This window comes from Geotrypetes seraphini, chromosome 3, assembly GCF_902459505.1.
Source record: "Geotrypetes seraphini chromosome 3, aGeoSer1.1, whole genome shotgun sequence".
NCBI classification, from domain to species: Eukaryota; Metazoa; Chordata; class Amphibia; order Gymnophiona; family Dermophiidae; genus Geotrypetes; species Geotrypetes seraphini.
In genome coordinates, this window is record NC_047086.1 from 380,142,387 (window position 1) to 380,157,670 (window position 15,284).

The window sequence follows — 15,284 nt, forward strand, 5'->3', positions numbered from 1 at the left end:
ACAGGTAACCAGTGAGCTTTCATGAGTAATTACATTACATTACAGATTTCTATTCCGCCATTACCTTTCGGTTCAAAGCGGATTACAAAAAGAGTTATGGAAGAAGGGTTACAACGTTAGATCAGAGAAGGTTTCCAAGAGAGGGAAAAGTAGGATCTGGGGTTAGGGAGGGGATGGTAAGAGGGGGGTTAAGCTTTATCATGGTATTATGCTTTATTAAGGGATTTCTTGAAGAGTATAGTTTTTATTTCCTTTCTGAACATCTTGTAGTCTGGGGTTGTTGTCAATAGGTTGGAGACTTGGTTGTCTATCTTCGCTGCCTGAGTGGCCAGTAGTCCGTTGTATAGTTTTTTCCGTTTTACTTCTTTGATTGGGGGGTTAGTGAATGGGGTGTGTGTTTTTCTATGCCTGGTAGAGGTGGTTTGGATGAGGCGGTCGTTTAGGTAGGTTGGGCTGTCTCCATTTATAGTTTTAAATAGTATACAGTAGAATTTAAATTGTATTCTTTCCTGGATTGGAAGCCAATGAGAATTGATGAATGCCTCAGTAATGTGATCATATTTTTTCAATGAATAGACGAGTCTCAGAGCTGTATTCTGAATTGTCTGTAGTTGTTTAATCATTATTGCAGGGCAGGGCAGGTAGAGGATGTTGCAATAGTCTAGGATACTTAGGATTAGAGATTGTACTAGGTGCTGAAATTGTGTTTTTTTGAAGAATTTTCGGGCTTGTCTAAGGTTTCTCATAACTGCGAAAGATTTCTGTATTGTTTTGATAATTTGTGGTTGCATGTAATGAGGTCACATGATCGTATTTTTTTTGAATTATTAATCATTCTGATTGATGTGTTTTGAATTATCTGTAATCATTTTATTTCCTTTTGATTTATGCCTTTATAAAGTGTGTTGCAATAATCAAGACAGGCAGCCGGCACAGCAAGAAAGAAGGGACGGAGTCTGGAGTTGGCAGTGGAGGAGAAGGGTACAGATAAGAGGAACTTACCCGATGAACGGAGTTCACAGGGGGTGGGGGGAAGCATGGGGGAGATAAGGGAGGAGAGATATTGAGGGGCTACAGAGTGAATGCACTTGTAAGTCAGTAAGAGGAGTTTGAACTGTATTCGTAAACAGATGGGTAGCTATGAAGCAAACAAGGAGACTGCCTACATCTCTTTAAGAAGCTGGAGGTGAGACTTGGTGTAGTTCCCTGTGCTTTACTCTTCAGTTGAAAGATTGTGAAAGCTGGGGTGTGGAGTTTTAGAATTGTTCCACAAATCAGCACAAAAGGAAGATTCTAATATTGTAGAGAACGCAGAGGGGAGATCCACAGGTAGCAGGAACTAATCATAGTTTAGAGTTCAGTAAAGTCTGTCATGTTTAATTGTATTAATCATATGTTGCATATCTTTACATATTAATGCATTCTTGTTGCTGTCAGATATTTAATCTTATGTAGCTTCAGTTTTTACAGCATTCATCATGTGACAGAGTAATTTTTCTTTCATTTATTACAGGTCCATTTGCAACACTGGCATAAAAGACGTTACATTCATAACGAGAATATTTTCACTTGAACTGAAATTCACTCTGTAAGTAGCAGATTAATCTCTTCCTGGTCCATGACAGTTTCCTGGAGCATGCACAGTCCTTAATGTTAATGCTTGCTTTACTTCTTTCTCTCCTTAGGGAATTATGCGATAATTTACATATAACTACTTTACCAGCAAATGCTTTCCAAGGAATGAGCAAGGAAGCTTTGACACTGTAAGTAGAATCCCTCAAGCAATCAAGAACTGGTACCTCTACCCTTAGTGAACTGAACTTTTATTTTCTGTATCATCCAGCGGCAGCTTAATTAACAAGCTGATACTATCATCCAATATTTAAAAGCATTTATCCAAATTGCAACACCTACTACCTGGATAAGTACCACTAACCAAGGCTACCAATTGATTTTCAGTGACCATATCTGGATAATGCAGATGAAAATCATTGCAGACCACCCTGGCATTTTTCAGAAAGCACTGGAGTATGTTTGTTACCGGTCTGTAGCTTGCAGCTAGGTCTAGGTCTGCTCCTTTAGGGATAGGTGTAAGTTGGATTTCCCCAAATTCCTCTGAGAACTATCCTTGCTCTAGAGTAGAGTTAATCATCATGACTAACCAATTTAGCACTTATTCTGGCATTACTTGGTATGGGTGGGTTGGGCATTTTGGCATTTTTTTTTTCTGATAGTCTATTCACCAGAGGTCTTACTTCTGTTGTTGTGACCATATTGAATGCTTTCCACTGGTATATCGAATAAATTACTTTCAGGAATAGTATCTTCTAGTTGGTTGTCTATCTTATTAGTAAAGTATGATGCTAGTGAGTTGGGTGTCGGGGAGCTACGTTTGAGGCAATCATTGCTGTACAGTCTGTCACCTTTGTTAGAATTTTAAACTTCCCTAAGTCTGGTTTCTCTACCCCAATCATATCTGAGTAGTATTTTCATTTATTTTGTTTTATTTGTCTGTTATATGTATTTTGTTGCCTCCATCTGTCTAAGCATTTGATCTCCCAATTTCCTTCAAGCTCTTTCTAGCTTTTAGCATTCTCTTTTCAGGCTTCTCAATTCTGCTAAATACCACGGCTTCTTCTCACTTATGGATACTTTCCTTGCTACTAGTGGAGTTATTAATTCTGATGTGATCTCTATAGATTCTATCCATTTTTTTATGGTTTTGGTCCGGGTTTGTCATTTGTAAAGAGGGTCCCAGTTTTTCCAAGAACATTAGGGCATCAATTTTCTCTCTATATTTAATTGATTTTACCTTTTGATCTTGGATTGGTATGTGATGTTTTGCAATTTAAAATGAATCTACATATGTAGTGATCTGACGATTTTAGTTGAGCCCATTCAATACAGGACAATAGTTTGGGATCATTTACTATGACCATGTCTAGTGAATGGCCTCTTTCGTGAGTAGGTCTGGATGCAAGAAATGAACATCAAGGACTAAAAAACCTCTCTCACAAATTACCCCAGAGTATAAGCATCCCTCCCAGGGAGAGCTGAGGCATGGGACTTCAAACTCCTGGTATGCTTGTCCACACTTGAAGCAATCCAGAGAAAGGTGACAAAAATGGTAGGAGGTTTGCACCACCAAGGAGTGGTGTGGCAACTATGCCTTTTCAAATCTAGGAGCCTTCTGAACTCTACATGGAGTCTGCTTACATAGAGATAGGAGTCTCCCAATGCCTCCATCTATGCATCATTCAGAACACTGTGAACTGGAACAGTCACCACATCCCTGGATGAAGCATCATAATTGAGAATGGTCATCAACTCAGCCCTGGGCTTGCCCTGTATCACAAATTTGAATGGGATGGTCTATTCCATTTTCCTCAATAAACCTACAAAATAGAGGTTCTCTGGTGGGGATTTCTGTTTCTCCTGTGGTGCAGAGGTGTCTGAAGGGGCCTCTCTTCTAAGAAGACTTCAAGCACCTCCTCAGACATCCAAGAACAGTCTGACTCATATTCAGTGAAAACTCATCATGGGAAGTTCACACCTGCCTCAGTCTACTGAAATGTCCAGGCCCAGAGTAGGGTGCTGAAGTGCAGAGCCCATCCCGGACTATGTGCAGCTTCTGCCCCTAATTGGCTGGTGATGATAACTGTGTTGGACCATGCTGGCTCCAATGCAGAGAGAGATATCAGTATCGGTGACCACTCAACAAGCAGAGTAGGCAACCAAAGTGGATTGGAGCAAGTCCAGAGTTGGCACAAAAACTCTCAATGCCTTGATGTCTTGCTGTCTCAGGATGTGCCCCAGCTCCCCCTGTAAAGTTATACAAGTGCAGCTAGTTTCAATAATTAAAGATCACTTTTAATTTTTCAAGCAAGATCTTCAGAAGTGCCTCTCATGGGTTCTTAATCATTCTCCATAAGATAATATATACTCAAATCATGATCTGATTTACTAACTTCAACTGATATATATATATATATATATATCAGTTTTTTATTGTTATGTGATTTCACTTGAAAAACTATGAAAGATTTGTAAATGGCTTAGCTTATGTAGCTTTTTAAGTCAGGTGGGAACATGATTCTCTGACATATTTCGCTTTGCAGCTTTATCAAGGAAGTCCCCTAAAAAGAAATATTCAGCAAATATTCAGAAATAGTCAGCAAATATTCTCACCAAAAATTTAACCCAACCAAAATGTTGAATAATCTAAAAAACATTTACGGCTAAATTCATAATGATCACCCGCCCAACCCTCACTGACTTCATCATTAATTCTCCTTCGGATTTCTTCTATGCCATGAGCCGAAGTTTTCCAATGCTGGACCAAATGAGATTGTGCAACTTCATTCAAAATTTGAGATTTATGCTCATTCAACCTAATATGTACCAGTCTGTTTTCTTAGGCTTCCGCAGCTGGCATCATGATTGTTGCTGTTGTCCAGTGGGTAGGTAGAACCAACATTTCAGCTATCATGCTGTGGCTTTCTTCAGGGCACCCTGATGCCTATGACCAAGGAGAAGCAGTCTATGGCAAAAAAATTGAGCCATGCTGTTGTGGAGGGCTTGAGCGGTGGTGAGGAATATAATCTAATCTAAAGTATGAGTAAGGAAGGCTTTGAGGAAATGGGCAAGACAATTGGAGATGGTGGGCTGGGTGAGGCCTGCATTAACTGCTAGCACTGACTGGAAAGTGCTGGTGGTCATAAAGGTGAGGGAGACAGAGACCCTCCAGGTGTACTGGCACTGGATTGTTCTTGCAGGTCTTGGCCTGGAGGAAGGTTGTAGGAGGTCACAAGGTGCTGTATGGCAGCCCTATCAAACTGGTACCTAGTAAGGCATTCCTGGTCAGTGAGGTCCAGGAAGCAGGCCGGGGCCTAAGCAATCTTTGATATAGATATGTACTCTGGGGCCTTCCCTCCAAACTCTCATCCACCTCCAGCCAGGTGTCAACCACATAAGCATTCAGTGTATCTGTGCCTGTCATAGAGGTGTCCCACCACCACAGTCAACCCAGTGACCCCAGTAGCACCACAGTGAACTCCTCCACCTACTGCACACCCCATGAAACCCAGCACCAGCACACAGTCATGATACATACATCAGCTGCCACATACAATCACTCTTCCTCTACCAGCAAACAGTTCTGACACAGGCACTGCAGCAGCACAGTGACAAACTGGGTCTAGACAAACAGTACAGAACAGACTGGACAAACAGAGCAAAAAGCAAGTAGGGAGATATGAGAGGTGTGGGGATTTGAGGACAGTGAAGGTCTAGTGGGAGAAAGAAGCCTGGCTGATACAGAGGAAGGGCTGGGCATACCTGGGAGGGGGCTAATAGTTATGGGCAAGGACTTGAGGAGGTGAAACACAGAAGAGGCAAGGCAGGAACTGTGACGATGAAAAGGTTCAGACCTGGGCTAACAAACAAAGGTAACAAAGCACTTAGCAACTCTCCACTATTGCAAATTACCATTTCCAACTCTACAACTCAGCACATTCACAAATGGGTCCAATGAACGGTTAGGCCTTGCTCTGGACAATTTTAAAACAGGTCTAATTACTGATGTTTTTCTTTCTGTCTCTGGGAAGACATTTTACTCTCTGTTATCACCAAAAAACATCGATCAGACTGTTCATGTCATGCCCACGAACTGCTCCTTCCGGGTAGGGTTACCATATGGCTCCTGAAAAAGGACAGATTGAGACATCCAGGTTTTACTTCCATTGAAAACAATGGAAGTAAAAGCCAGATATCTCAATCCGTCCTTTATCTGGGAACATTTTGTTTTTGATGAATAATGGATTTGGATAGATTCTTTTTTTGTTGGATTATATACTTTAGATGTTTTTCTGTGAGGAATACGTATATTTGTCACTTCTGCCATTTTGGGGATTTTTTATTATTGTATTACTGTGTTTTGATTTTAACCCGTCTTGAACACTGTTTACAGAAAGAAAGGCAATAAATTAAAACAAAGAAATACATATGCATTTGTTTTTCACAGGAAACTACAGAGAAATGGATTTCAAGATATACAAAGTCACGCATTCAATGGGACGACATTGCATGAACTGTAAGTACTGTTTTATTTCCTTTAATTTTTTATGTGTGTATTAAATTCTAAAATTATTTTTGGTCTTGAATCTAAAAAAGTCTTCATTTTTTCCATTAAAAGAAACATTTATCTCATTATTCTATATTTCTTTGCAATCTCCCATGATATATGAGGGACTGCTGAAAAGTTAGAAGAGTATGATGTGGAGCCTGAAACTTTCAAGTTATTCCATACTTTTCATTTCATATCACTGAAAATAAACGTGTCAAGAAAAGTGTGGAATAACTTGTCAGTTTCATGGCTCCACATCATTCTCTTCTTGGTTGGGCTGAGAACATTTCAGTGGCCCGTGTAGCTCAGGAGGATTGCGAAGACATGCAGCGTGACATAAACACGCTTGAGAAATGGGCTGCGACATGGCAAATGAGGTTTAACATGCATAAGTGTAAGATGATGCATGTGGGTAACAAAAATATTATAAACGAATACAGGATGTCTGGTGCGGTACTTGGAGAGACCCCACCCCCAGGAAAGAGGCCTGGGAGTACTGGTCAACAAGTCGATGAAGCCGTCCGCGCAATGTGCGGCGGCTGCAAAAAGGGCAAACAGAATGTTAGGAATGATTAAAAAGGGGATCACGAGTAGATCGGAGAAGGTTATCATGCTGCTGTACCAGGACCCCACCTGGAATACTGTGTCCAGCACTGGTCGCCGTACATGAAGGATACGGTACTACTCAAGAGGGTCCAGAGAAGAGCGACTAAAATGGTTAAGGGGCTGGAAGAGTTGCCATATGGTGAGAGAATAGAGAAACTGGGCCTCTTCTCCCTTGAAAAGAGGAGGCTGAGAGGGGACATGATCGAAACATTTAAGATAATGAAGGGAATACACTTAGTAGATAGAGACAGGTTGTTCACCCTCTCCAAGCTAGAGAGAACGAGAGGGCACTCTCTAAAGTTAAAAGAGGATAGATTCCGTACAAACATAAGGAAGTTCTTCTTTACTCAGAGAGTGGTGGAAAACTGGAATGCTCTTCCGGAGGCTGTTATAGGGGAAGAGCTGTAGTTTGTTTAGTCTCTCCTCGTACGAGAGACCTTTGAGCCCCAAGATCCTCCTGGTGGCCTCGATTCTAACCACCGACTCGATTCTAAGCACATCTTTACGGTAATGTGGCCTCCAGAATTGTACACAGTATTCCAGATGAGGTCTCACCATGGTTCTGTACAATGGCATTATGACTTCAGGCTTCTTGCTGACAAAGCTTCTACTGATACATCCCATCATCTGCCTTGCTTTAGATGAAGCCTTCTCCACTTGATTGGCAGTCTTCATGTTTGCACTGATGATCACTCCCAGGTCTCGCTCCGCCGAAGTACTAGTTAAAGTTTCTCCATTCAAGGTGTAATTTCTGCACGGATTACCGCTCCTGAGGTGCATAACCTTACATTTCCCAGCGTTGAAGCCCAGCTGCCAGGTCGAGGACCATCTTTCTAATGTAAGCAGGTCCTGTGCCATACTATCCTGTAAATTACATTCACTTACTATATTGCATAGTTTAGCGTCGTCGGCGAACAATGTTATTTTACCCCGAAGCCCTGTGTCAGATCCCCTATAAATATGTTGAATAGAAGTGGGCCCAGGACTGAACCCTGCGGTACTCCGCTGGTCACCTCCGATGTTTTAGAGAGGGTACCGTTAACCATTACCCTTTGAAGTCTTCCACTTAGCCAATCATTGACCCAAGTAGTTAGTGTTTCTCCTAACCCCATTGATTTCATTTTGCTCAACAGCCTGCGGTGAGGGACGCTATCAAATGCTTTACTGAAATCCAGGTACACGATGTCCATAGACTCTCCCAAGTCTAGTTTCCTTGTCACCCAGTCAAAGAAGCTGATGAGATTGGATTGGCAGGACCTACCCTTGGTGAATCCATGTTGATTGGGATCCCGTAGATTCCCCTCATACAGGATCGTGTCCAATTTGCGATTAATTAAAGTTTCCATGAGTTTACACACTATTGATGTGAGACTCACCAGTCTGTAATTCGCAGCCTCTGCCCTGCAACCCTTTTTGTGCAGAGGAATGACGTTGGCTGTTTTCCAGTCCAAGGGTACTCTCCCTGTGCTTAGGGAGAGATTGAAGAGTGCGGCTAGCGGTATCGCCAGGACCTCGCACAACTCTTTGAGCACTCTTGGGTGCAGATTGTCTGGTCCCATGGCTTTATATACCTTTAGTCCTGACAGTTCGCTGTAAACTTCACCTGGTGTGAACTCAAAATTCCGAAACGGGTCGTCCGCACTTGACTTAGCCTCTAACTGAGGACCGTGTCCTGGTGCTTCGCAAGTGAAGACCGAGCAGAAGTATTTGTTCAGTAGTTCTGCTTTATCTGAATCTGCTTCCACGTAATTCTCATCCGGTTTGCTAAGGCGTACTATCCCGTGCTAAGGCGTACTATCCCTTGATATAAACAGCCCCTTTAAATCTTATAAAAGATAGCTGTTAAAAAAAAAAAAAAAAAAAAAAAAAGCTTACCACGGGCTAGTGAGATAAATGCTCTAATGCTCGTTCAGTTCCTATGAGTGTTGGAGCATTTACCTTGCTGGTCCGCAGTACGAAGCTCTTTTGCAGTTTAGTAAAACCCAGCATAAATAATCAAATAAAGTTCTAACCTTAATCAGAAAAAAATTCCAAACTTGAACAGCTAAATATTGAAAACTGGAAGCTAAAATTAGAAACATGATGGCAAATAAAGGCCAAATGGCACATCTACTCTGCCCATCCGCAGTAACCATTATCTCTTTCTCTCTCTGAGAGATCCCACGTGTCTATCCCAGGCCCTCTTGAATTGTCTCCACCATCTCTTCCGGGAGACTGTTCCATGCATCTACCACCCTTTCTGTACAAAAAGTATTTCCTTAGATTACGCTGGAGCCTAATCACCTTTTAACTTCATCCTATGCCCTCTCATTGCAGAGTTTCCTTTCAAATGAGACTCGACTCATGCGCATTTACATTACATAGGTATTTAAACATCTCTATCATATCTCCCCTCTCCCACCTTTCCTCTAAAGTATACAGATTGAGATCTTTAAGTCTGTCCCCATTCGCCTTATCACGAAGACCACATACCATTTTAGTAGCCTTCCTTTGGACCGACTCCATCCTTTTTATATCTTTTTGATGGTGCGGCCTCCAGAATTGTACACAATATTCTAAATTAGAAAAGGTACAAGAGCATAAAAATTAAAAGGGATGGGGTTTCTTCTCTATAAGGAAAGGCTAAGTGGCTAGGCTTGGAGAAGAGACAGCACAGGAGAGATATGAAAGAGGTCTATAAAATACTTAGTGGAGTGGAAAGGGTAGATATGAATCATTTGTTTTCTCTTTCCAAAAATACAAGGACTAGGAGGCATATGAGAAAGCTACTAATTAGCAGATTTAAAACACGGGAGCGGTATATCAAAATTTTAATAAACATAAACTATGAACTTTTTTCCTCCATAATCCATCATCCTATATATGTTACTGGCCATTGATCATATGCACGTTTATACCGAATCAATTATCCTATGTATATACACATGTAATACTAGATTTACTATTGCAGCTAAATACTCTATACACTATTTTTAACATGCCTCCTAAGGAGGTTGGCCATTTCAACTAAATATAATTCATTTACATGCATCGCTGAAAGTTCTAGTTTCCTCTCTGTCAAGTTCATCATTTCACTTGAAGTAGTTTGAGAAAAGGATAGGCTGTATCCCTTTCTTGATATTTCCAGTTTTCTTTTCTAGCTTTAATTCTTTCGGTACAGCATTCCACCACGCCGGGGCCATTACTGAGAACATTCTTGCCCTGGTGCTTTTGTATTTGATGTTTTTGAAGGAAGGTATGAGCGCAGAGTGTGTTATACTTGGTTCCAGATCTGCAGGGAGAGTGGGAACAGGCTGCGACTTTAGTAGGAATGTTATATTAGTATATAAATTGTTTTATGATATATTAATGATTTATATTAGATATGTATGAATATATAGATGTCAGGCCAATTGTAATATGCATTAGGTCCAGCATGAACTGAAATTATCCCCTCTTCTATGAAACCGTGCTAGCGGTTTTTAGCGCAGGGAGCCACGCTGGATGGCCCGCGCTGCTCCCGATGCTCATAGAGTTCCTATGAGCGTCGGGAGCAGTGCGGGCCATTCAGTGCGGTTCTTTGCACTAAAAAATGCTAGCGCGGTTTTGTAGAAGAGGGGATATAATATATTTCATTACAAATAAGTTACTGAATTTTGAATATCTAATGTAGGCTTTCTATTTTTATTTTAAAAAATTTTAAGACTCAAGATAAAAGGAAAACTGTTATAATGTCAACATATGTATAATAAAGAAAGGTTTTTATTATAACCATAAAGGCTCAAATCCTTGTTACTAAAATCCACTTCAGAGGTCTGCATACATATTTCTAAGAAAAATAATTGGGAAATTGAAAGAAAAGGAAAAGAAAACATGAAAATCTGGTCAATAAACCATATTGAATTTCACAGGTCTCTAAACAATAATATGCACCTGAAAAGAATTCATGATGATGCATTGAAGGGAGCTACAGGACCACACCATTTGTAAGTACAAAGGTGATCTATAAGCGTTTTCTATACTGTATTTTCAATGTCAATCACTTAATATTAGTGGTTAAAGCAGGATGTTCCTCTAAATCTGTTCACATAAATGTGGCATAAAATAGACTTTCTAACAATGTATGGTGCCATTTATAATGCTATACAGTATATAGACTACTCATACTCTGGGGATTCGCTGCCCACTTATCCCACCACCATCTTACCTGCTATAGCCATCGAGGAGCCACCAGCCTAATATGCAAACGTTTGCAGGTCCGTTCATGGGTTTTTGCCCACCATCAATCAGAGCTAATCACACAGAGGATATGCACACTGCACAGTGTTAAAACTGCAGTACAAGGGGCTAATAACTCCAAAAGAACACGGGCTAAGCCAGAGCTCAGCCGCTTTCCAACCATGCTTCTTGTTGACATCACCGGAAGTCCAAAGTATGTATTTCTATATAGTTCATATTTCTCACATACACATACAGCCCAGTTCCTTATGTTTATTGAAGTTGTCTGTTTTATATATTTATATGAAAAACTCAATGAAAATATATTTAAACAAAAAAAAGAAACTTTGGTTGGATTTCTTGCATGATATAGTTTTTATTTGTGTCGTACCATCTCTTTGGAATTCTGTGTCCCATGATCTTACATGCATGATGTCTTATAAGAAGTACAAAAGTGGCCTTAAGACATGGGTTTTTAAGCAATCTTTTTATTCTTCAACATAAAGTTGAAAAATGCAGTTTGCTCAGTGCCCATTATTGGGGGGGGGGAAAAAGCCCTAAACCTTGCTATGAAGATTGTTTTAGAATTTATGACAAATAACTTTCATTGTCTGATTAAGTGGAAATCATTCTATGTAGATTATATTGTTGTCTTATTCACTTCCCTTCATCTTGGTCTGTCTTGTCTCTGTTTAGGTGGGATGGCATTTTAGAAAGGATGTTCAACTCAGAATATGTACTTCTTAAAATCACAGCTTTATTAGTCTTTCTTTAAAAACGTTTTTTACAAAATTTTTATTTATATATAAATTAGTAAAGTGCTCAGTCCATAAAACCAATAGTGCATAGATGACATACACAGTGGTTAATCTGGGGCCATCATGAACTTTACCGACCCTTTACCAACCTCCTACCAGATAGTAAAAAAAGCATAAAGAACAACTTATCTGGAGTCTCCTCTCAGGTTGGGTTTCAGTCAAAACCACTGGATAATTTGTGAAAGTGAACTTGTGCAAAAAGTGCTAAGGTGCTGTAAACATGACTCCTTTGGGTATCTACTACCTCCCGACTCGAGTTTCGTAATTATCTTCGTCAGGAGGGGTACATTAAAAGTCTGAAGCAGCTCCTGACGAAGATAATTACCAAACTCGAGTCGGGGGGTAGTAGATACCCAAAGGAGTCATGTTTACAGCACCTTAGCACTTTTTGCACGAGTTCACTTTCACAAATTATCCAGTGGTTTTGACTGAAACCCAACCTGAGAGGAGACTCCAGATAAGTTGTTCTTTATGCTTTTTTTACTATCTGGTAGGAGGTTGGTAAAGGGGCGGTAAAGTTCATGATGGCCCCAGATTAACCACTGTGTATGTCATCTATGCACTATTGGTTTTATGGACTGAGCACTTTACTAATTTATATATAAATAAAAATTTTGTAAAAAAATTTTTTAAAGAAAGACTAATAAAGCTGTGATTTTAAGAAGTATTTGAATTTATATCCAGCAATATAAGCAATAACTCCCTACTTTTGAGACAACTCAGAATATGGACATCCAAGTCAGTATGGGGCTCATTTTCAAAACAGAAAGATATCCAGAAAATGGCACAAAGTGGCAATTGGATGTTTTTCTTGCCAAAAACGCCCCAAGTTACCATTTTCAAAAACAACTTTCTAGATGTTTTGCTAGGCTTTTTGCATGCAATGTATCTAAATCGCAAGAGGGTATGTTGGAGATATGTCATGGGCAGGCTTAGCACATGGAAGTTTTGAAGTGATAATTGAACTTTTTTACAAGTCCAGGGCACAAGTTGGACGTTTGGGGCTAGACCTGTTTTAAAAACAAATAAGGGCCAAAAAAGGTGCCCAAACTGACCATCCACATTCTCCAATGGTCACTGACCCCCCCTCCCATCCCCTCCCCCAAATCTGAATGAAACCGTATATATCTGCCTCTATGACAGCTGCAGGCAGCATGGCCAGTCCTAGTACAACAGCAATGTTATAATGCCCTTGTATTGCTCTATGGTATGGCTGTATCTTGAATGTTTTGCGCAATTCTGATCAACGTATCTCAAAAAAGATATAGCGGAATTAGGAAAGGTACAGAAAAGGGCGATGAAAATGATAAAAGGGATGGGATGACTTCCCTATGATGAAAAGCTAAAGTGGCTAGGGTTTTTCAGCTTGGAGAAGAAATGGCTCAGGGGTGATAAGATAGAGGTCTATAAAATGCTGAGTTGAGTTGAAAGGGTAGATGTGAATCACTTGTTTATTCTTTCCAAAAACACTAGGGGACAAATGATGAAGCAACTAAGTAGTAGATTTAAAACAAACCAGAAATAATATTTCTTCACACAACTTCTAATTAAACTCTGGAATTTGTTGCTGGAAAATGTAGTGAAATCAGTTAGCTTAACAGGGTTTAAAAAAGGTTTAGATAATTTCCTAAAAGAGAAGTCCATAGGCCATTATTAAGACAACTTGAGGAATCCACTGCTTATTCCTAACATAAGCAGCATAAATTTTGTTTTACTACTTGGGATCTTGCTATGTACTTGGGACCTGGGTTGGTCACTATTGGAACGAAAAGATGTCACAAACAAGAAGAAAGCAGCACTGCTGTAGTTCCAAAAGGGGAGTTACAGTTAACTGGAGGAAAAAGCCTCAGATAGGAGCCCTTCCACCACCACAATGGTGGTCCAAGGTGGTTGGACGTAACACCTCACTGGCAAAAAACCTCTAGACCGGCTCGTTTTTTGGCATAATCATCTTCATCTCGTTTAAATTTTTAAATTTTATTTTTCTGTAAATTCGAATTTACAGAAAAATAAAATTAAAAAATTTAAACGAGATGAAGATGATTATGCCAAAAAACGAGTTTATCCCTGGCTAACTAATCCCTCTAAACAGCAAAAAAGAGGAGATTTTGATTCCTCTGATCCTTCAGAAGGGGGTTCTTTATCCAATTCTGAGGAGGATTTTTTAGATCAAGACAGCACAGGAGGGGCAGGTCAAAACCGAACACGAGGGAGACAAAGAGGACGGGGCACAAAACAACCAACGTCACGACCACAACGAAACAAATCAAAGAAAGCTCAGAACAAGTAGTGTTCAATCTCTCTTCATAAAGTTTGAGTCCCATCGAAATATCGGTTTTGTCTAGGGGACTTACATTTGTCCCAGTTCAACCTTTAAAAGAATTTCAATTACGGGTGGACATTGAAAAGTTCTTTAGGAAACTACATTTAAAAGAATTTTTCACTCAACACTCCTTTACTAACACTGAGAGCTCTATTGTTAGTTTGAAATCTACATGGACTCCTCCTACACCTCCTAGTGCACATTTACAGCTCTATAAAGAATTAGTAATTAATAACATCAAAAAAGTTACCAAAACTAAGAGATACCAACCATACAATCTCTCTCGGGAAGAATATATGGCTTTAAAACAACTTAGGTCAAATCGTACAATTAGGATTTGCAGGGCAGATAAGGGTGGAGCAGTGGTAGTTCTGGACATGGCAAAATATAAAACTGAGGTCTCTAGGTTATTGAGTGTATCCACAGACTATAAGGAGTTGACAACTGATCCAGTGTCCGATCTAGCCTCTGAAATACAGCAATTGACATCTTCAGCTGTAGAGGAAGGCTTTCTGACTTTGAAAGAACATGCCTATTTAAATAATCAAAATCCCAGAACTCCTGTTTTTTATATCTTGCCAAAGATTCATAAAAGTTTGATTGACCCTCCAGGTCGTCCCATTGTATCCAGCAGAGGTTCCATTCTGGAACCCTTATCTTCCTTTGTTGATTTATTTCTCCGTCCCATTGTATCACAAGGCTTCTTCTCAATTTTTGACTAAACTCTCTGACATTAATAACCCTGAAGACATTACATTTTTTGTCACGTTAGACGTGAAATCTCTTTATACTGTAATCCCTCAGGATGAGGCTCTCATTGTTGTTGAGGAATTTCTCCTCAACAACGTAAGTAATGATAGGATTCCTGTCCAGTTTATAATAAAACTATTATCTTTAGCCATGAAGAGAAATTATTTTAGATTCATGGATAGGTTTTTTCAGCAGATATCGGGGGTAGCCATGGGGGCAACCATGGCTCCCTCGGTAGCAAACCTTTTCATGCAAAAATTTGAAAACACCTGGATTATTAATAATCCTTTCTCAGATAAAATTGCTATATGGCTACGTTTTATTGATGACGTTTTTGTGGCCTGGAAAGGTTCTAAAAGTGATTTGGATGAATTTTTTGAATGGCTGAACTCCAGACATTGTAATATCGAATTTAGCATGACTTACCACTTCAGTCACATTTCTTTTCTTGATGTTTTTGTTATCA

General features: G+C 39.9%; 2 protein-coding genes across 3 annotated transcripts in view; one reads left to right on the top strand and one right to left on the bottom strand.

The window, feature by feature from the left end:
• Positions 1-15,284, top strand: part of LOC117357335 (lutropin-choriogonadotropic hormone receptor-like) — a 74,786-nt gene that overhangs the window by 41,754 nt on the left and 17,748 nt on the right. For both annotated transcript variants that reach the window (XM_033937751.1, XM_033937752.1), the window contains 4 exons: positions 1,514-1,588; positions 1,686-1,763; positions 6,023-6,091; positions 10,621-10,695. In XM_033937751.1, the coding sequence (XP_033793642.1) occupies positions 1,514-1,588; positions 1,686-1,763; positions 6,023-6,091; positions 10,621-10,695 (297 nt within the window). The remainder of the gene's footprint in view (positions 1-1,513; positions 1,589-1,685; positions 1,764-6,022; positions 6,092-10,620; positions 10,696-15,284) is intronic.
• Positions 1-15,284, bottom strand: part of GTF2A1L (general transcription factor IIA subunit 1 like) — a 175,061-nt gene that overhangs the window by 3,407 nt on the left and 156,370 nt on the right. The gene's annotated exons all lie outside the window — the stretch shown is intronic.